Source organism: Camarhynchus parvulus, chromosome Z, assembly GCF_901933205.1.
Source record: "Camarhynchus parvulus chromosome Z, STF_HiC, whole genome shotgun sequence".
Classification (NCBI taxonomy): Eukaryota; Metazoa; Chordata; class Aves; order Passeriformes; family Thraupidae; genus Camarhynchus; species Camarhynchus parvulus.
The window spans coordinates 42,828,972-42,849,460 of record NC_044601.1 but is presented as its reverse complement, the minus strand read 5'-3'; the positions used below and the strand labels follow the sequence as shown (position 1 = coordinate 42,849,460).

Here is a 20,489-nt window from a genome sequence, read left to right as displayed (position 1 = left end):
AACTGGATGTGCAGATGCAGTCCAAGGTATGTCAACAACCCAGCTCTGTAGCTGTTTACAGTCACTGCTGAAGGAGATTGGAACCTGCATTACTAGGACACAGCTACTTCAGACATTACCTAGACAGAGTTGTTTGTTCCTCAGATTTTGCTGACTCCTGAAACTTCTACTCTGATGAGCATTCAAAAAGGGCTGGGAGGATTCACTGAAAAATAGCAGTGTCTGCAGTCCCTGGACTGTTAAGAACTGTGGACTGTGGAAGTTTGTATTTCCAGTTATGTAGTGAATTAACACAAGAGCTGGTCAGAGACAAGAACCTCATGAAAACCAGTCCAGTTGCAACAATAAAAATTGCTACAGTTATATGCCAAAGTTAGTATTTTGACCACTGGAAATCATGTCACTGGCATCAGTGAGCACTTGTTTTCCAAGATAGTAGAAAAGACATTCACTGGTCAAGATCATCTAGCTATCTAGCTACAGGTTTACCAGATTACACAATCTGTTCAATATCTTTTTACTGATAGTCTTGCAGGGTCACACAAAAACAGAGGTTTTACCAAATGTATTACACATCATTGAAACTCCATTTCCCATGCCTGCAAAATAGTTGCTTTGAGGGCAGAAATAGAAACATAATACTTGCTTAGATAATTTGTACAAGTATAATTTATGGTGAGCAAAATCAAGTCACATCTGTGTAAGCAAACAAGAAGCTAACCTTTCCATAAGATCAGTTTCCATACACAAAAGCTCTGGTCTGAAATGACTCTTTGCAGCCCAGTGGTCATTGTTCTTAACAATTTCTGGCTAGCTCCAGCTAGGCACATGTTCAAGGAATGTGCCTGCATGTTCTTGTCATTGCTTCATTTACTGATTGAGTAAATCAGCCAATGTGTTTTCTAATTAAACTGTATTCTGAAATGTGTTTTCCAAATAAGAGACACAAGAGTACTGGCTTTTGTTAAAGACAGTTACTGTATTTTTGAAATTAGGTATATTTAATATAAAAAAATACAGCATTGAAGTGGTAACCTCAGGCAACAAAATTTTACCGTAGTGTAAGTTAAGGACAGCATTGGACTTAAATTATTGATGAGTCTGGTAGACTACTTGGACAAATCCTTGATTGCAGAATCTCAGGTAATTGGGAGTGAGCTATGGCAGGTGAGCAGAAGTTTGACCCATTTTCACCTGGGGTTGGCAGCATCTTTCTGGCTTACATCTGGCAACTTGGTTTGAAGGAAAGCATAGATATGTGGCCAGATCTTATTGGTTTCTGTTCCAGAAAAGGATTTCAATAACCCTTTTTTCCTAAGGAAGAAAAAGAAGAAAGCATTACAGATGTCAAATTGTTTAATTGTTCCAAAATCTCCACCTCACTTGAAGATTACCCTGGCAGGAGTGTGAAAATATACGTGTGACACCAAGAAAGCTGTAGCATTGGAAATGCAGGCTGGACATTGATTTCTGCTCAACAGTCCTGGAAGAATACAACAAAGTGTGGTGAATATGGAAATACAGAAAGTACAACCATTGATGTTGTCAGAGTCTGATTGCTTTGTCTAGGCAAGGTAAGACTAGAGCTCTACATGGTGACCGACTATATGTCTGTATATCAGCAGTATGATGCTTGCAGCTTTACATTAAGAGAAAGATTGTATATAATTTTGACTCTTAAACTAGTAATTTATTTCCACTCCACAATGCAAATGACAATTCTGAATTAGCTACTTCTTCCTAAAGAGTCTTGCTAGCTGGGTCCAGTCACAGTCCTGTTCTTAGAACAGCCACATTTAAATCCTCATTAACAGTTTCTCTATTTGTGTATGGCTTCTTGACTCCTTGCACTTATTAGCAGAGTTTTTACTTATACATCCAGAAAACAAAATATTGTAAATTCTTGCAAAAAAAGGAACCGTGTGTTACTTCACCCACCAGAGCTGTTGTTGCTCATAGCACTACTGCGATGTATTGAGTAATGCATAGCATTCTTTAGAAAGCTAAATGTGGCTGGCTGCAGTGACAGGTTATTTTACCAGACAGGTTCCAGAAGGTCTCATGCAACCCTGGAAAATCATACTCATTCAACTGTTGACTTCTGACTGAGTTCATGAAAGCTACACAGCTACTCAAACCACACTCACTGTTGTGGTATAATATATTCTGTAGCAGAGAGATCTGTTCCTCGCTATGCTGATGCACAGTAAGATTTTGGAATGTGGAAAAACAGATTTTACTACTCACCGATAATATTCTAGGACGGGTTTTGTTTGCGCATCATAAGCCTGGAGCCTCTTGCTGACAGTCTCTGGCTTGTCATCATCACGCTGAACAAGGGGCTCACCAGTAATGTCATCAATGCCCTAATCATGGTTAAAAGCAAATAGCAGAGTATACTTTTTACTTCTCTTAAAGCATGCTTTATGTAATTTTCTATTTTAATTATGATCAATTTCCACTTAATCAGGGCGTAGATTTCTGCTTATAGAGGCTGCTGCCTGTGTTCTTGTCTGGAATGTTAAGTTGTTGACTTTCCAGTTAAACAGTCTGTCAGTTAAAAATGTTTTCTCAGTATTGCCAATGAATATTAGATCATAGTAACTTGACTAATTTGTCCTCTGGAACATTCATAGAATATGGGGAATATGAAGACAAAACCTTCACGTGCAAGAGAAAACAATACTGTTTGTAATCCTGTACAACAGGAAATAAGAGACCAATTGGACCTTCACTTGACAATGCTAAAATGGGCAAAGGAGTTAATGGCCCTTTGATTTTAAGTTGCAAAATGGAAGAGTTATCAGTTAACAACAGTTGTACAAAAAATGGCATGAGAGGCAGCTGAAGCTTTCCCTACAGAGGTAGGGACCTAATGTGTGAATGTTCCTACTAAGTAAGCAAGCATTTTGCAGGTCTATTAAGATAATAGAGACAACCATATTTCACCTGTTTAGCTCTATTCCATGTTTTCAATTTAAGTATTGCAGTCCACTGTGTTGTGTTAAGTCTGCTAATTAGTGAAAGGTAAGACAGATCCTAAATAGCAAAGCTCTGGCAGCTGAAGCCTACTCTGGTAAGTCTGAGAATTCTCTGTTCCATCTTGCCTGTGCTCTTCTGCAATTGAAAATAACCATGATTTGAAACACCTTGTTTTAAACAAAACAAAGGCAATATTTTCAGTTGCTCACTTCCCGTGCTTACCTGGTATTTCAAGCTGGCCTCTTTTCCTGCAACACTGAAATTCAAAAACTACAGGGCCTGCTGTATATCCGATGTAAATTAATAGAGCTTCCAAGTGAAATGTGGTGCCACAACAGCTAAGTTATTTAGTTTTAGCTGAGTTGCACTAAAAAATTTAAGGTAACAATGTACAGTCTTTATCTTCAATCTCCTCTTTAGAATATCTCAAGTCATAAAATTCTGTTAAAAATTAATCTGTTGAAAAGCTTCCCTGACTTGCAGTTTTGCAGTACAGCAGCTCTTCCCATGAAAATACCCATCCTGGTTAAATATAAACACAGGGATAGCATTAAGTGGATTCCTCTGACTGGTGGTTTGGTGTTTCCTATATATAAAGCATTACTCCTCTAGAGGAAGGAAAAGAAATCTACATTTTGGACTGTACAGGCTACAAACAGGCTAAAGCCATGCCCAGATCCTGTTCCAGTGCACAAGGCAGACAGTATTCCAGATCAGTGAACAGCTTTAACAAGTGCTTACAAAACATCATGGTGTTCTGCTCTGCAGGGGACAAATACATTGTCCAACACCTTGAGGTTCTGCCAGGTCACTAATATACCCTCATACCAGCATATGGTGTTACCGGAAAGATTCTGTACTCCCAAGAAATGAGATGAGCCTTTTTGTTCTGAGCTGCTGTGTTTTGAAACACATTATGCAAACACAATGCGGTACTTATTTAGTGCCGGCACCAATGCATATTGCTTACCTGCACTTTGGGAGGACTGAATTCAAGATTGTAGACTCTGCCACTGGCAGGGTGGATCCAGCGTGCTGTAAGCCGACACTTTATGGTCTCAAATGGCACATCTAGGTCAATCACAGTGTCTATGTGACATTCTTTATCGAGCGCTTCTGCCTGAGCAACTGTTCTGGGGAAACCTTTTTAAAGGAAACAACTTCATAAAATTCTGAAAGCAGAGTTATAGCAAAAATTACCTGGATTGAGTCATTAAAGAAAATAATTGTTACACAGCAAAAAAAAAAAAACCAAAAAGCATTGTCATGTTCTATAAAGATGGAAGAGACACCAGAGTTTCCAATATCTTTCAGTGTGTCGTGGCATTTTAACTTTTTAAATGCCTCCCAGCTTTTATTTCTTCATTTCAGCTAATAATCTTCCCAAAAGTGCAAAAAATAAGTGCAAAAAGACCCCATATTTATATATACACCATATACCACTACACTGAATAAAAGCACTGTATACACATTTGGAATAATAAAAGCTCCAGTGAAGAGTTTCCCTCAGAACTACCTAGAAACATTTGTGATATATCTTACTTTCAGAGCTGTGTAAGTCTGGCTTAAGGTGGTGGCCATTACAAACCTGTTTTATTCAGTTGCAGTAAGCCAAATCTATTTACCAGAGGCAGTACAGGATTTAGAAGGTTTCTGAATGTTTTAGTGTATCAAACTCCCCTCAGATATGATGACTGTGAGAACACTCAGGCTGATTAGGAACCTGTCTCTTCACTTCAAAGATGCTGCATTTTTCCCCATGAACTCTGTGGCTCCCTATTATATGCCTTAAACTATTAGATAATCTAGTGGAACTTAAGAGGGGTGCAGTGGGAACAAAGACCAAGAAAGCCAACATCTCCACAAAGAATTTGAAATGAAATATTGAGCAAAGATCTTCAGTGGTCAAAGCTACTGCAGAATGTGTTATTGCATCCTATACTCACTGGAACAGTTCCTCTCCTCAAAAAACTCTAGAATAGTCTCATTTTCTTCAGTAGCTTCTCATTTGCATCATACTGTACAAGTAAACTTCTTCATAAAGGCAAGTACCGATAGGCACAAACTTAAGAAACTCTTGCATAATGTTGATCTGTCCATTGCATGAGTAAGGAAAAACATTACAAAAAGACAGAGTTTATTAACTCAGACCAAGTCCTTGCTTGTGCATTAAGTCTTTTGCACCTGGCTTGCATCACAGTCATGAGCTGCCCTCATCCTATTTCTCACAAATTCACATTATTGCATGAAAGTGCTTCTAAATGGTAAGAGCAGAGGAAGAGCCAGGTCTTCAACACTGATGTTGAACACTGTTCAAGAACTGCTGTTATTTATTCTATTAGCAGCCACCATGTTTCTAAGCTATGCAGCTGGAAATTGAGTTTGCTTTGGACTGAGTAATGAGGAAATTCCTCAACAAATTGAAGTGCCTTTAGGAAAGCATTTCATTGAAATTGAACTGACATTTTCTACATAGTGTTCTCTCTATACAGAAAAAGATCTGCAAGAGGTGATGAATTACGAAGATTCCAGGAACACAGAGAAAAGTGCTCTAGATTATACAGCATGTAAATCTAAATGGATTATACCCACAGATACATATGACTCAGACTGCTACATCTGCTATGACTCCAGAAGCCACCAAGGTATTGTAAGGTGGTAAATGGGTGTTTGGCCAAGTGAACACGCAAGCGGTTCTGCAACTCTGGTTTGAGCTAACTGACCCCATCTGTTTGTTCTGCATTGCAGTTACCACACTTAAGATTATGGGTTAACATATTTCAACAGAACAATGTTGTTCCTGTGAAGCCCATTATGCCAGGGCTATCCCTAGAGTAATTCACTGGATCTCATTACAAATGCTGATGCAGACAAAATTTCTGCTGCATAAGTTTAAAGGCAGGAGCACATTAACAAGCAGCAGAAATTGATTTATTCTCTTATGGTCTTGACACAGTCCTCCTGCTGAGAGCTGCCAGTGGGCACAGCTACTACTACTATACTGCTATACTACTATACTGCTACACATCCAGATCCACAAGACTGGAACTATGTGTACACGGGACCTGAAACTAAAGGAAAAAAACCCCAATATCTACCATTCTTTGCTTTATGGTGTAGGTTTCATTGTACTGTTCATTGTGGGAATAAAGTCTTTCTCTCAGGAAGGAGCCCAGCTGTGACTAAAGCCACCAGAACATACCACTGTATGTAGGAGCAACTATATAAATATAACTACAATAAAGCACTCAGGGACAGAAGCCATTATGGATTTTTCACTCCTTCTAAATAGAAAGCCACACCATTAATTTTTTTATCTACTGAGACAGGTTGTGACTAGAGCCTGGAAAAACATGTATCCAGCCTAGACACTATTTTTGTGCTGGGCATCCAACTGTACTCCCAGGGGCTGGAATAACAAGAGCCATCCAGTTCATGAAGACAGCAGCAAATGCATTTTCTCTCTAGCAAGAATGCTGAAGCAATGAGCTTACACTGCAGAACTGCAAAACAGTTCACTCTGGAGAACAGAACCAAACAGCAAATGAAGGAGACCTCTTAGGGCAATTGAGCAATAGTTTTGATTACACTCCACACTGCTGCAGTACTTTTCCATACTTATTTGTTACTGCATCACATTCCTACCTTGCTATTTAGATAATTTCAAAGCCTCATCCTTCAAAAGTTTTCCATTCCCAAGGACTTTAATATGAAAATACTTTAAAAAATAAACTTCTCAATGCCTATTTTAACGGGGAAATACCATATAAATTATCATAAAAAATACCAGAATTGCCAGTTTTGAAATTTTTCTGGAGTGTTGAACTACCTTTTTCAACATGAGTTAAATATCCCTGTAATGTTCTGAGGGCAGGGTATATCCAAAGCATTTGTCAGCCAAAGAAACTGGGGCAGACTATCCGCTGTAAGTTTCACAACAAGCTGGCTACCAGCAACCAAAGCAGTCCTAAGTTTTCCAGAGCAGATTTTCTCTCCATATATAGTGATATCCAACATGATAACTTACCATCCAATAGCCAGTTGTACTGGTCTAGACCTTTTATCTCATTCAGCATTAGTTGTGTCATGATGTGATCTGGAATAAGCTGCCCTTGGTCAATGTAGGACTTGGCAAGGATTCCCACTTCTGCAAAAGTAAAAGTTGCATTACACTATCTCTGACCTCCAGCAAGTGAGAAAAAGTCACAAGACTGCAAAAAAATTGTTTTGATCAGGTGACAGAGAAAAGTTGTAAACAAGACAGACAGCATGCTTACCAAAATTAAAAAATATCCAGATGATCACCCAGGATCTGACCACACAAATACATATCAGATTAATTAGATCCACCTGTAGGGCAAAACACACTTCTATCCTCACACCCTATGAATAAATTTACTAGCATGTATTTGAAATATGAAGTTCCAAAAACTAAAATGAGGAGAGGCCATTAGCCAAGAGTCTTCAAAATAAAAACCTGAAAGGATACAAGTTTATTAAGATATCAGCGCTCAGACTTCCTGAAAAGAAAGTTTATTTTCTTAGCTTAGTGGCTAGTTATTAACCTACACTTAGGCTTCATTACAAGCATAAATGCCTTTGGCAGTATGCAGTGGGACATGGTTGCCAGATATGTATTTTTATAATTACTAGAGTGGCAAGAGGGTGTTTATAGATAGTGTACACTATTTATGGAAGTACACAGACACTAGTATTTTCCCATGGAACTAACATTTAGTACCAGTCATTTATCCCACTGGCTCACTAAAATTCCATCCACGCATTGTCATTCCAGCTATCACACTATGCTCCTACATGGCAGGCAGTAGCATGCTGTAGTTCACCCAAATCATGCATATAGCCAGGAAGAAATTCAGTTGCCTGGGTTGTGTTCTAGGCACAAAGTTTCCATATCTTTCATTTATAAAACAATTACCCAATTATGTTACGTAACCCAGAATTGCAGCTAGACTGGTTTTATTGTGGGTCTGCAGAAGCCTTTACTTGCAACCAGTTAAGATCTAGTTACAGAAAACTATACAGAAAATGGGATGGACTGACATACCCACACAGATATGACCACTTTCAGCAGAAAGCAATGACAAATGCCAGTCCCACTCAGTGAATGAAATGTGCAACAGGACAGAGGCCCTTCTTCAGATGAGGCAGCTGAAAAGCAGTATATGCAAATAGTACATAATGCAAATAGTAGCTTTGGTGGTGAAAAAAAAAATAAAGGAACAATTTTCCCTTACTTCCTGTTCACATCTGTAGTCAGGCTTTGAAAAGTACAAAACCATTTAGAAATAGGCACTGTGCACCTTGACCAGACTTCAAAACATGCTCACTACATGGAAAAGAGTCAGACTGTGGTGCCTGAGTCCTCCAACACATCACAAACTGAAAAGAAGGTGACTCTTTGTCTGTGTACAAAGTATCTCTTCTTTTCTCTACCTCCCTTCTTCATACCTTTTTTTATTATTCTAGTGTGCTTTGAACCATGTACCCTGAAACAGTGGACTGGGAGAAGGAATAAATCATGTCTAGATAGTTTAATGTGTGCTTGATGCTTGGCTCTGCTACTGATTTATGTTGCAGCATTGCTGTAGCCACAATGACCTAAAAATATTTGCAAGACAAGGTTCACAGGGAACAATTCTAACTTACTTTGGAAAGACTCATGAGTTTTTGGGCCCAGAAAGGTTTAGAATATGGCCAGCTATTATTAGACCAATAGAGCTTGAAAAACGCTGCATTTTGCCCCCTTCAGAGAACTCAGGTAATTTAGAAAGTCGCTATTACAGAGGGGAAAAAATAAGCAGAAACATACCCAAATAGTCATATATTAGGACAAAAAGTTGATACACTAGCTCAGAGCTTTCCCCCCCAACCCCCAAACCTGCTATTGGGATTGGGATTTCATGGGGTTTTGTAGGTTTTATTTAGTTCTGGGTTTTTTCAGGTTGGGTCTGAAACCACTGAAGGCATGGCAATCTTCAGAATTACAGGTAACACAGGTCTCTTTCCTTTGTAGGTGATGACAGGTATCCATGTTCCATGGCTTTACAAATGATCAGCAGGTTCTAACCACATTACAACAATCAAGCTCTAGCCATAACCAGACAATAATTACCTTAGCACTAGAGAAGTGGTCACAGACTCTCCACTGTCCAAAAGAACATGATAATAGCTGCAGAATGATAAGGACACTCATCCTCAACAGGACTTTTCAACAATGTCCATTTTCACAGGACAGCAAATAGAAAATTTGCACCATGTAACTACTGTTAGCTGTATCTACTTTTCCAAGGGCTTTAACTGCCCATCTTAGTGTAACTCATTTCCCAAATAATTGGAAATTGCAGGACTCTTCTGTTGTCGTCAAAACTCATGGATCTTTGCCTTGACTGAATTTGTCTAGGCTGTCTGAGTTGCCTCTCAGTTGTTCTCCTATTTTCAGTGTACTACCTAGTCCTCCTACCTTATACTTCATCTCAGCCCTCTGGGAACCATTTCTGAAACTAGTGACTGACTTTCAATGAAATTGCAGTAGAGTTTCATCTGGGGTTACTAGTGAATGAGAAGCTCTGTAGCAGATTCTGGTAAATTCTGCTGTCACTAATTTAGAGCAAACTGCACCTCTTAAGCCGTCCACTGACTTCTTTCCTTATATTCTGGATTTTAATGTCTCTGCTAAACTTCCATTTCACATGTTTGCTCTCCTTCACAGTCCTTCATCTGTCCAACCCACCTAGAATTCTTTGCGTAATCACTTCTCTGCATCACTTCAGGGTCCCACCTCAATTCAAGCAATATGATATTTCCACTTGGAATTTCCTCTTCTCACACAACCTTTAGCATGATTCTGGTGCTCTGTGGTCTTGCATAAAACCTAAAGTATTTAGTAAACATTTTAAACCTCAAAACACTTGGTAAAATAACATTTCTTTGTCTTCTTGGAATGGTTACCCACCACATGTTCCACTGAAAGTTCATAACAGAACAGTTTTGTGACCCTCTGTAAATAAAAACAAATAAACCAAATAGCAACCAAATAGAAGTAGCATGAATATGATCAGGTCTGTCTACACAGGTGTGCTCCTCGCAAATTCTTAACTTACAGTATCTACAATGTCAACTATAGTAAAGTCAGTCACTCCACCGAAGTTGTTATCCTTACTGAGTAAACGAAGTTTGTATGAAGACGTGGGAATCACATCGCAGCTGCTTCACCTTCAAACATGCTTATGAGTATTCCAAAACTAAGACTGCCAGTTACCTTGGCATAATACTACAGCGATACTTACAAGTGAATGGAATATTCTACAGCTTGAAGTTGTTGGAAATAATAATACTCTCACTTCATCACATGCAGCCTGAGATGGTCCTTACAAGGTTTTTCACCCCACCATATAGAAAAGCAGATGTGGAAGTCAGGAGGGAACCTTCCATCATTGCAAAAATCCACCAGAGAGGGGGACTGTGGTATCTCAACTGAGGCCAGAGGTCAAGCTAGACCTGTTCAGCAAGAATAATTTGTGTATTTATCTAGTATAAGCATCACTGTATGTAAACACAGACCATGCTGAAACCTAACCATGATATGAACTCATAAGATAACAATAATTTTAAAAGCTATGCAGTTTGAAAATTTTGCACATTGGTTGTTTTTTGAAAGCACCACTATGTTATGCCTGCCAGCTCCAGACTAGGTATAATTTTGGAAAAGCTGTTAACAATTCTAGGTACCCCTACTTCTAACCATCAAATGAACATCCAAAAAAAGTCTGATTGTCCAAAACCCCTCCTCTTGCCCTGCCTGTTAAAAGATGTGAATATTTCTCCCTTTTAAGATGCTTCCAGCTGGAGAAACCCTGAGAAGCTATCAGAACTATTAGAAACACGTACAAAAACCACTGGGTTCTTACAAAAAGCACCCAAGACAAGGAAATAATGAGGTGTAAGAAAACAGGACAACGTCGTCCACTTTCATGAAGAGGCTGAAAAGTGTCAGCGCATGCAGGACCCAGGGCTGCAGATATGAGGCCCACTCCGGTGGCCTCTGGCCTCCAGAAGAGCTGGGTGAAGTCACCCCACCTCTGCCTGCGCAGGGGGCACACGAAGGTGAGGAGCAGCAAACCCCATTAAGGAAGCGCCCTCCCTTTTCGGAGGGGAAGGGCAGGAATGCGTGTTGGGAGCGTGTGTCCCTTCCGGAGTGGGGCTGTGTCACGCGGAGCTCCCGCGGGGCTGCGTGGGGACCGTCCCGGCGGGACGGGAACAGGAGGAGGGCTCGTCGCCGCCGCGCACACACCCCCACCCGCGTCCCCGCGCCCACCTGTCTTCTTCTGCATGTTGTCCCTCAGCAGGTCGCCGCTGGAGAGGTGCTTCACGCCGAAGTGCTTGATAATCCGAGCGGAGACGGTGCCTTTCCCGGAGCCCGGCGGCCCCATGATGACGGCGCGCAGCAGCGGCCGCACCACCATGCTGTCCCTGCTGTCCCCGCTGTCCCTGCTGCTCCGGCCGCGGGCGCGCAGGGGCGCGGCAGGATCGCGGCAGGAGCGCCGCCTTCCCAGGGAGCGCCGCCTCGCCCCGCCGGCCGGCCCGGGCCGGTCCTCCCCGGGAACGGCAGCGGCAGCTTCTCCGGCTGTCAATCAGGGGCAGGAAGGAAAGATCCTTTACGTAAGTGCACGGGGGGAGGGAGGGATAAATTCATAACGATAATAAAACGATAAATGAAGCAAATTGCGTCTTAGAGCGTCGCATCAGGCCGCATTTAGGCATCACTATTCTACCGGCCATGACCAGCTTGCCCGCACCCCTCTGCCCAGGAGGCCCATTTTGGCTGCTCCCTAAGCCGTCAGCCCCTGCCCCCTCTCAGACACACAGAATCAAAGAGTCGTTTGGTTTGGAAAAGACCTTAAGGGTCACCGAGACCAACAAGTAATCCAGCTTTGCCAGTCCATCCCTAAACCATGCCCCAAATTGATACAAGCCCACCTTTTAAATATCCCCAGAAATGGTGACTCCACCACTTCCCAAACTGAACTAGGACGTGCTCCTTACCTGGCTGTCGCCTGATGCCTGCTTGGCTGCTGTCACTGTCACTGCCCTGCTCAGGTGCCCTGAGGCTGTGGCTGACTTTGCTGGGCTCCCTCACCCCAATGCAGCAGCCCTGCTCTTGCTGATCTCTCACAAATAAGCTCCCACTGTCTAGCAGCCGGCAGCTGCGTTTTAATGAGCTGGGCCTGAGTTTTGTTTATGATACTTGAATGTGAACAACTGCAGGTTGTCCTTGTTCTGAGTAGCATTCCTCTAAACACCAAGATGTCCTTTCTTACAGATACAATTTGGTGATCCTCAGCTACATCAGAACACAGTATTTTGGCCAAAATATTAGATTGTCCCATTTCCTGAGTATTCATAGTCATGTCCACAGCAGGAGAAGTGGGTCTTTCTGCTAAAGGTTCTGGAGATGCTGATGCATCTCAATCACTGTACCAGAAAGGTCACAGTGAAAAAGTGAGCAGAAAGCAGAGCTAGAGTCAAAACATCAATTAAATTCAACTTCCTGGTTTAAAACAATGTTTCATTTCATTAGTTTTACACTGAATCAAGTAAAGCCATAAGAAAATATTCAAATGACTGTTTGGTATTTTGAAACAGTAAAGAAACAGGAATATAGCCCCCAAACTAATAGAGCTTACTATGAGCATAAGTCTCATTACCCTGAGAAATGTGAACCTTCAAAAATGAACATGATAGTACCTCTATTCCAGCTTGTACTAGGACAGCAAGACTTAAACATTCAGGGCTTTAGCAGCGTTCCCAGGGCAACACCTCAGTCTGCCAAAACACCACAGTCTTAAACAAAATTTGGCAGCAAAGGCCCATTCAATGTTAGAAGCCACACAGTTCGTTTTAAGCTCCACACTTCAGAGACTTCTGAATGGCAGAAGTCCACAAAATGTGTTGCTAAATCTTCCTAAAGCAAATATATGGGAAAATTGAAGGTATTGTATGAAATATATATCCAGCAAGTAACTAGACTTGTCAGAGAGATCATTAACTCTAATCTCCAGTGCTACCATGTACAAAAAGCAGCAATAATTTATCTCTCTGTTAAAAAGGAAGCCTGAGGTTCTGCCTCTCTACAGGCCTATTGAGCAGCTCAGAAAATCAGACAGGAATGCTAAGACAATCCCTTTGTTAAAGACTATTTAGAACCTCTCTGAACTTCATAACAGATTCATGAGGAAGGAGTGGAAAATAATAGAAAGGCACTTCTCCCACACACACAGGTTCTTACTAACCTATGGCCTTTGCAGAACTGAAGTGGGTACTTAGATTACAGAAAACAGGTAGTAAAAGAAATTATTGTTTCCATTTCCTTGGCTATCTTTCCTGAAGCCCAAACCTCACTCTAGTAGTTTTGTGAGTAGCTGTGACATACTCAGAAGTGGAAAAGGAAATAATGGAAGAAATGGGGTCAATGGTTCACTAGTTTGTATACAAGTCTTAATACAGCTATTCTGTATTTAAAGACGTGCAAGTGGGTTTTTTTTTTGGCAGCCTCATTATGATGTTTGGAAAATGACATTTCATCATCTTCATTCAGACTTAATTATTCACATCTTAACAGAGTAGTCAATGTTTATGTAACACAACTTGCACTATATTCTGATTAGTCTTTTTCACACATGTAACGTACTGGTATAAATTAAAAACTTAAGTCTTGCTTAGTGAGTATAGAAGTAACCCTCATGCTGACTGACCAGTAATCAAAATCTTGTTTCAAACAAATCCAAATGTTCTTACTAATAAATAATCTTTCCTATTACTCAGCATTTTTTCAAACATAAGAAATGCTTTGAAGAGGCTTTTTAAGCCCTAAACCATCAAGAAAGTTTCTGTCAGGTATGCTCCTTGGAGATCTTCTGAGTTTGATACAGAATTCTTTTAGTACTGTTGGGTAACTACTTTCCAAGTGTTGTACTTTGTATCAAAATGAAATGGTTACTTGCATGAGGAATGTCAGGACACTGGCTGTCAGGACGTGGTACTATGACTTGGCCTCCCTCATAACTTTTGTGCCTCATTTGGTGGAGAGGTGGACAATTTGATGGGTGTTAAATCCAGCTGGAATAGAAATGTAGTGCTTAGTGTTTTAAAAGCTGTTAACGAGCATGTTTTTCCAGGGCCTGTCCTGGTGCCTTGTTTTGTCTAGTGTCTGTGAATAACTCTGGAAGAAGAGAGAGAGCACACCCTCATCAGTTTTGTAACCCTAACCCATGTGGCCTGAGCGCATGGGCTTAGGGGCAGGAGGTGGAGCTCCGCGAGAACAGATGGGGAAAGGGGCCAAGCAGGACACTGACAAAATTCAGCAAGGGCAGGTACAAAGTCCTGCATCCAGGACACTGCTTCCAACAGTGCAGGCTGAAAACTGACCAGCAAGGAAGAAACTCTGCTGGAGAAGACTGGGGTGAACCGGTCTACAGCCAGCGAAGCACCATCCAGCATGTAGACACTAACATCCTGAGCCATATTAACAGGAGGGTAGCCACTACATCAGGGAAAACAGTTATCCCTTTGTATTAGGCACTTCTTAGCCCACATCTGTGTGCTGTGGCCAGTACTGGGCCCTCCAGTACAAACCAGGCATTGATCAGTTGGGGCAGGTTTAGCAGGAAGTGACCAAGATGATCAGGGGATGGAGAAGAGACACTGCCACAGACAGATGCAACCATGCTTGTTCAGACTGGGGACAAGAAGGCTTAAGGATTAAGGGTTAAGGGTTAAGGCTGCTACAGCAGCCTTCTAGCACCCATGAGAAGGTTACTGAGAAGGCAGGGACAGGCTGCTTACTAAGATGAGTGGCAGGACTCAGTCAGTCAGGCAGTGGAATTTAAGTCGATTCAGCTCCCTGAGGTTTTTTTAAGACACAACTGGATAAAACACAGAGCAAACCAGTCTGACCTTGCTGTGGTCCACAGATTGGGCTACAGATCTGGATTCCTACCTGGATAAGGCTGTGATGCTGTATTTGTAAACAAGATACCCCATTAATAATGTTTTTTAAAATAATGCATGAAATACTTATCCAGTGAAGGCTAGCATATATACACAACACAGCTGAAAATTCGCCCTCAGAAAATATATACCATCAAGAACACTTGAGGAGCAGATTTTTTTTTATTAGATATAAGTTGAAATACAGAGAATGAAATGTTGCTGTTGAACTGTTTCCTCTAAAGTAGCAAAGACATAACTCTTTACAACCCCAAAATGTAGAGCTGTGATTCTTTATTTGGATTTAAATTGTGTTTTATTGCAAAGAGGGATAAAACACTATCATTCTTCTGGTGTCACTCCTACCTTTAGTAAAAAGCCTAATGAATTATTCCTCCCAGATGGCCGAGTATTGCAAATTGACACTTATGCATAGCATGGGTTGTTCCAAAACTCTAAGTTTCCTAGGAAATGTGTATTGTTCAGACAGAAATTCATTGCCTGCACACCAAGCATGTGTACACTCAAAACCTTATTTATGACAAAGCTGAAACACACCTTATTTATAAAGTGAAAAATCTATTAACATAACTGAAACTTTAACAGTGTCATTCAAGAATTATTAATAATTACAGAAAGTTTATGCTAATTTACCATTATTAAGTTTTATTCTTTATTATATAAATAAGTCACAAGTTGATAATAATCAAACAGAATTTTAATTATTTGGAAAACATTTCTGTTGTCTCAGTGGTTCTTTTGAGCTGTATTTGGAGTTTGTAATTTTAGTCCTATAAAAAGCACTCATCACAGATTGTTTAGAAATCCCTCAAAAGAAACAGAAATAGGAAAATAAATTAAGTTCAAGTAAAAGAGAATTTACATAGCTGTGTTTCTGAGACTGTGTGAAAAGTCTTGGGAGGTATGTTAACTAACAGAAATTCAGAGAAAAGTGTTATCTTTTTGCATTCTTGGAGCCCCCATACATTAGCAGAAGGCTAATGTAGAAGATAAAAGATGTAAAAAGATCTCTTTTGGAAGTTTCTGTAATGTCCTTTTCTGTATTATTTATCTCAAGTGATTAAACTATCAGAAGACTGTAATGTTCCCCAACCACTGATTAAATGAAAATTAACATTTCCCTGAGTACTAAGGTAAGCCTGTAATAGCTTTACATTTTGAGGTTAAATTGTAACAGCTGCCCAGATTATGACGTATATATCTCTGAGGTGCCACTCAGTCTCTCTGTGTCACCTCCAGGCAGTTGATAAAAATAATTTTCCTGACTCTGGAAATCCTTGAACTTCTAGCACAAGCTACTAGCATTCCCAGGGAAACAAAACCCCTCCCTTATGTCACTGGGTATTTTTATGACAGATAGAGCTTTCACTACAAGGATACTTACATTATACCAGCAGAATATATATGCCAGTGATTTTTTACAGAGGTATCTTATTTCAGTTACATGAGAAAATTCTGACTACCAATGGAGTAATTTTTGGGGAAGACTGTTTTCTGTTTTGTTCTCCCAATTTTGTTTTCCCATGCCTTGACATAAAGCAGATACTTGCAAATTGTTAACAGATGATAGCAAGTATTTGGAAGTCACAGAAGAAGGACAGGATGGACAGAACTAAAAATACATGTGTGGGAGCACAGGGGAGTACACAAAGGAAGAGAAATGAACCACAGAGAGAGTTCATTCAAAGCAGATGCAGTTGACTAGATGTTTTTGATGCAAATCTAAGACACAGAGTTCAGACAATGCAGTGAAAAACGTAGTCCCAGCAGCAGCACCTGAAAGCCTTTCACACAGCTGTCTTCACAGAATAAGATGCTTGATTTCAGTGGGAGTGTTCATCTTCTATCACACACCACATCCACAACCTCACAGCAAACTGTTATTTAACTACTACCCTGAAATTATCTCTAAAAGGCCTGTGAGTGAAGGAAATTAAAGAAGACAAAGTTGTTCCCTGAAAATAGGAAACTGTAAGTGCCAGACCTCTTATCCATTAATCATGGAGTTTAGCAGTGTTTATTCTGGAATTCCGAAATACCCTCCAAACTCTGAAACCCAAAGGAGTTATGCAGAGACTTGACTGAATTTAATTGTTTGTAAACAGGAAAACAAACACTAATTTATCAAGAAAGTTTTAAAAAAATTTTGTGAAGTTTGGACATAGATTTATTAGCTCTGAGAAGATATGTATGTTCTTTACCTTACACTCAGTTTTCTCTTAGTTCTGCTCAGCACATAACAGAAAAGAATTTCAGCTGCCCAAGCCGCACCTTATTCTCTGTTATATCCTAGATCAGAGCTGCAACTGGCAACTAATTTCTTACACACAGAAAGCTCCAATTCTTTGATTCCACAAACCTGTCCATGACAAAACTCTCTTTTTCTAAAAATACAGAGAGGTTCATCTGCACATGAACCATGAACAGCTCTAGATATTTCTGCCCATATCTCAGAATCTTTGGCACTGCATATGTGATCAAATGCTGTTCAACTGCTTCATTTTTTGATCCTCATTTTCCACAAATTTCTCAACATGCTTCCTTTAATAAAATTTCTTTATTTCTACACAGATGTGGGCTTTTGATTTAGATGTGTAATTTTTCTGGGTTTGATTTTTTGCCTCAACACCTAGGTCTGGGAAATCCACAGCATCTGCACAGCCTGTGTGGTAAATGGATTAAATGGAGAAGAAATTTAGGATACAGTATGCGAAAAATTGGACTTGAACATAAAGAGCAGTGTGTCCAGCTGGTCAAGGGGCATGATTGCCCTTTTCTACTGCACATATGTGAGACCCCATCTGGATTTTTGCATCCAGCTGTGGAGTCCTCAGTTCAGGAAAGACAAGAGGACAGTCTTCAGCTGTGCCAGGAAATAGTTAGGTTGGATATTAGGAGGAATTTCTTCACAAAAAGGCTGATTGGGCATTGGAATGTGCTGCCCAGGGAGGTGGTGGAGTCACTGTCCCTGGGGCTTTTAAGAAAAGACTGAATGTGGTGCTCAGTGCTATGGTCAAGGCAACAAGGTGATGTTCGGTCATAGGTTGGACTTGATGATCTCAAAGGTATTTTCCAACCTAATCAAATCTATGATTCTGACTCTGGTTCTGCAACATGGACCTGATTCAGTCAGTCTAGATGTGGGCCACAAAAATGATTGGTGGGCTGGAATAATTTCTTCTTGAGAAAAGGCTGAAAGAGCTGAGATTGATCAGCCTGGAGAAGAAAGAGCCTTGGTGAGCACTCATTGCTGTCTTTCAGTATTTAAGGGGGCTTATCAGAGGCACAGAGAGAGAATTTTTACCAAGAAATAGTGACAGGACAAAGGGCAAGAGTTTTAAACTGAAAGAGGGTAGATGTACTCTGGCCATAAGGAAGAATTTTTCTGCAGTGAAGGTGGTGAGGAACTGGCACAAGTTGCTGACACAAGCTGTGGATGCCCAATGGGGACCTGTAAGTGTTGAAAACAAGGTTGTATGGGGCTTTTAGCAACCTGGTCCATGGAAGGTGTCCCTGCCCATAGTATGTGGTTGACTAGATGATCTTTAAAGATCCCTTCCAAACTAAATCATTCTGCTTTTCCTTGATACAAAGCTTGCAGGCCAGTGTATCAACACAACAAAAATCCTCATGCATGTTGGTCACAAAAGTCAGCAAGCAGCTAATAATAGATGGCTTAGTTCCTTCAGTTTCTGTAAAGTGTGCGTATCATGGGTTTAAAAAAGAACTTTTAGTCTCTGGAAAACAATTTAGTAAAATAAAAAGTGTTATCATTTGTAAGGAAAATTGTCTGACTTTTGCTGTACAGCTGTGAAAGGCGCTGTTGACTCTCCTGAGGGACAAGAGGCCTTACAGAGAGAGGGATCTGGATAGAGTGGAGCACTGGGCAATCACTGGTGACATGAAAATGACAAGTCAAAATGCCAGATTCTGCACCTGGGATAGAGAAATGCCACACACAAGTCTAAACTGGGAGAAGGGCAGCTCTGGGGTTGCAGAGAGGGGTCTGGGGGTGCTGGTTGGCAGCAGGCTCTGTGGCAGCCAGCAGTGTGCCCTGGTAGCCAGGAGGGCAGCAAAACCCATCCTGAGAGCAGCAAACCTCATCTGGGTGCAGCAAACCTCATCTGGGTGCAGCAAACCCCATTCTGAGTGCAGCAAACCCCATGTGGGTGCAGCAAACCCCATCCTGAGAGCAGCAAACCTCATCTGGGTGCAGCAAACCCCATTCTGAGTGCAGCAAACCCCATCCTGAGAGCAGCAAACCCCATGTGGGTGCAGCAAACCCCATGTGGGTGCAGCAGACCCCATCCTGAGTGCAGCAAACCCCATCCTGAGAGCAGCAAACCCCATCCTGAGAGCAGCAAACCCCATCCTGAGTGCACCAGCCGCGGTACTCTGAAGAGGTGACTGTCCCTCTGTGTCCAGTGTTAGGGCAGGGCCTCCTGTCCAGTGCTGGGCGCAGCTCTGGGCTCCACCATTTCAGAACCATGGGAAGGTCCTTGAAGGTGTCTGGAGAAAGGCAAGAAGGTGTCTGGTGGAAGGACTGGACACCATGGCCTGTGAGGAGCTGCTAAGGGCTTAGGGCTTGTCTAGTCTGGAGAAAAGCAGCTGAGGGGCCACCCCCTTGCTCTCTACAGCTTCCTGAGGAGGGGAAGTGGGGAGGGAGGTGCTGATCTCTTCTCCCTGGGATCCAGTGACAGGATGTGTGGGAATGGTTCAAAGCTGCACCAGAGGAGGTTCAGACTCGCCATTAGGAAGCACTTCTTTATAGAGAGGGTGGTCAAGCTTGATGATGCCCTGAGCTTATCAATGTGTAAGGGGCATTTGGAGAGAGCCCTTAAGAGCCTGCTTTACTTTTGGGTCAGCCCTGAAGTGAAGCAATTGAGCTAAGTTATTCTGGTACATCCCTTACAACTAGACTATTCCATTCCAATGAACTTCTTTTCAGGGGCACATAACTGTAGCTAACAATTAACATTGTCACACCTCCACTGTAATCGATGTTTCTCTTAAAGTAAGAGACTGAAAGCTTTAGTCGGTCCCCTCCTTCAGGACAGCAGGACTCTGTGACTATCATTAAGCAAACAGGCTGTCCCAGGGACCGCGAGCAGGACTCACTCCTCCGCCGTTTTCCTTAAGGTAAGAAATAAATTACTAAAAAGTACTGCCTAAGGAACATGTTACCAGAAACCGACTCATTTGGATGTGGGGGCAGTACCCTTGTGCCGGCACCACGTTCCGCTCCGGACCGTCCTTACCCGCCCGCCGAAGGAGAGCCCACCTCACCTGGAGGAGCAGCGGGCCGGGCTCCGGTCAGACACATCTCCCGACGCTTCCACACTCCTTACGTTTCAACTGAAAACACACAGGCTGGGAGAGCAGAGGAAAAAGCAGAGGCTGCCACCCGTGCGGCGACAAACCAAGCCCGGCCCTTCTCGCCACGGCCCCGCCGCCGACCGCGGTTGCGAAGCACGGGGGCG

At 41.7% G+C, this 20,489-nt stretch overlaps 1 protein-coding gene across 3 annotated transcripts; it reads right to left on the bottom strand.

The window, feature by feature from the left end:
- Positions 1–959: 959 nt before the first annotated feature.
- Positions 960–20,472, bottom strand: AK3 (adenylate kinase 3). Of its 3 annotated transcripts, XM_030968326.1 has the most exons (6): positions 20,296–20,472; positions 11,318–11,626; positions 7,010–7,129; positions 3,953–4,125; positions 2,248–2,366; positions 960–1,314 (listed from the first exon to the last, which is right to left on the bottom strand). In XM_030968326.1, exons 1-6 carry the CDS (start codon positions 20,330–20,332, stop codon positions 1,191–1,193), a joined length of 882 nt encoding a protein of 293 aa, XP_030824186.1. In that variant the 5' UTR covers positions 20,333–20,472; the 3' UTR covers positions 960–1,190. The 3 variants fall into 3 exon arrangements, with proteins under 3 accessions (XP_030824186.1, XP_030824188.1, XP_030824189.1); XM_030968328.1 differs by lacking the exon at positions 11,318–11,626 and having other exon boundaries at positions 978–1,314; XM_030968329.1 differs by lacking the exon at positions 11,318–11,626 and having other exon boundaries at positions 978–1,314; positions 20,268–20,432.
- Between the last annotated feature and the right edge of the window lie 17 nt (positions 20,473–20,489).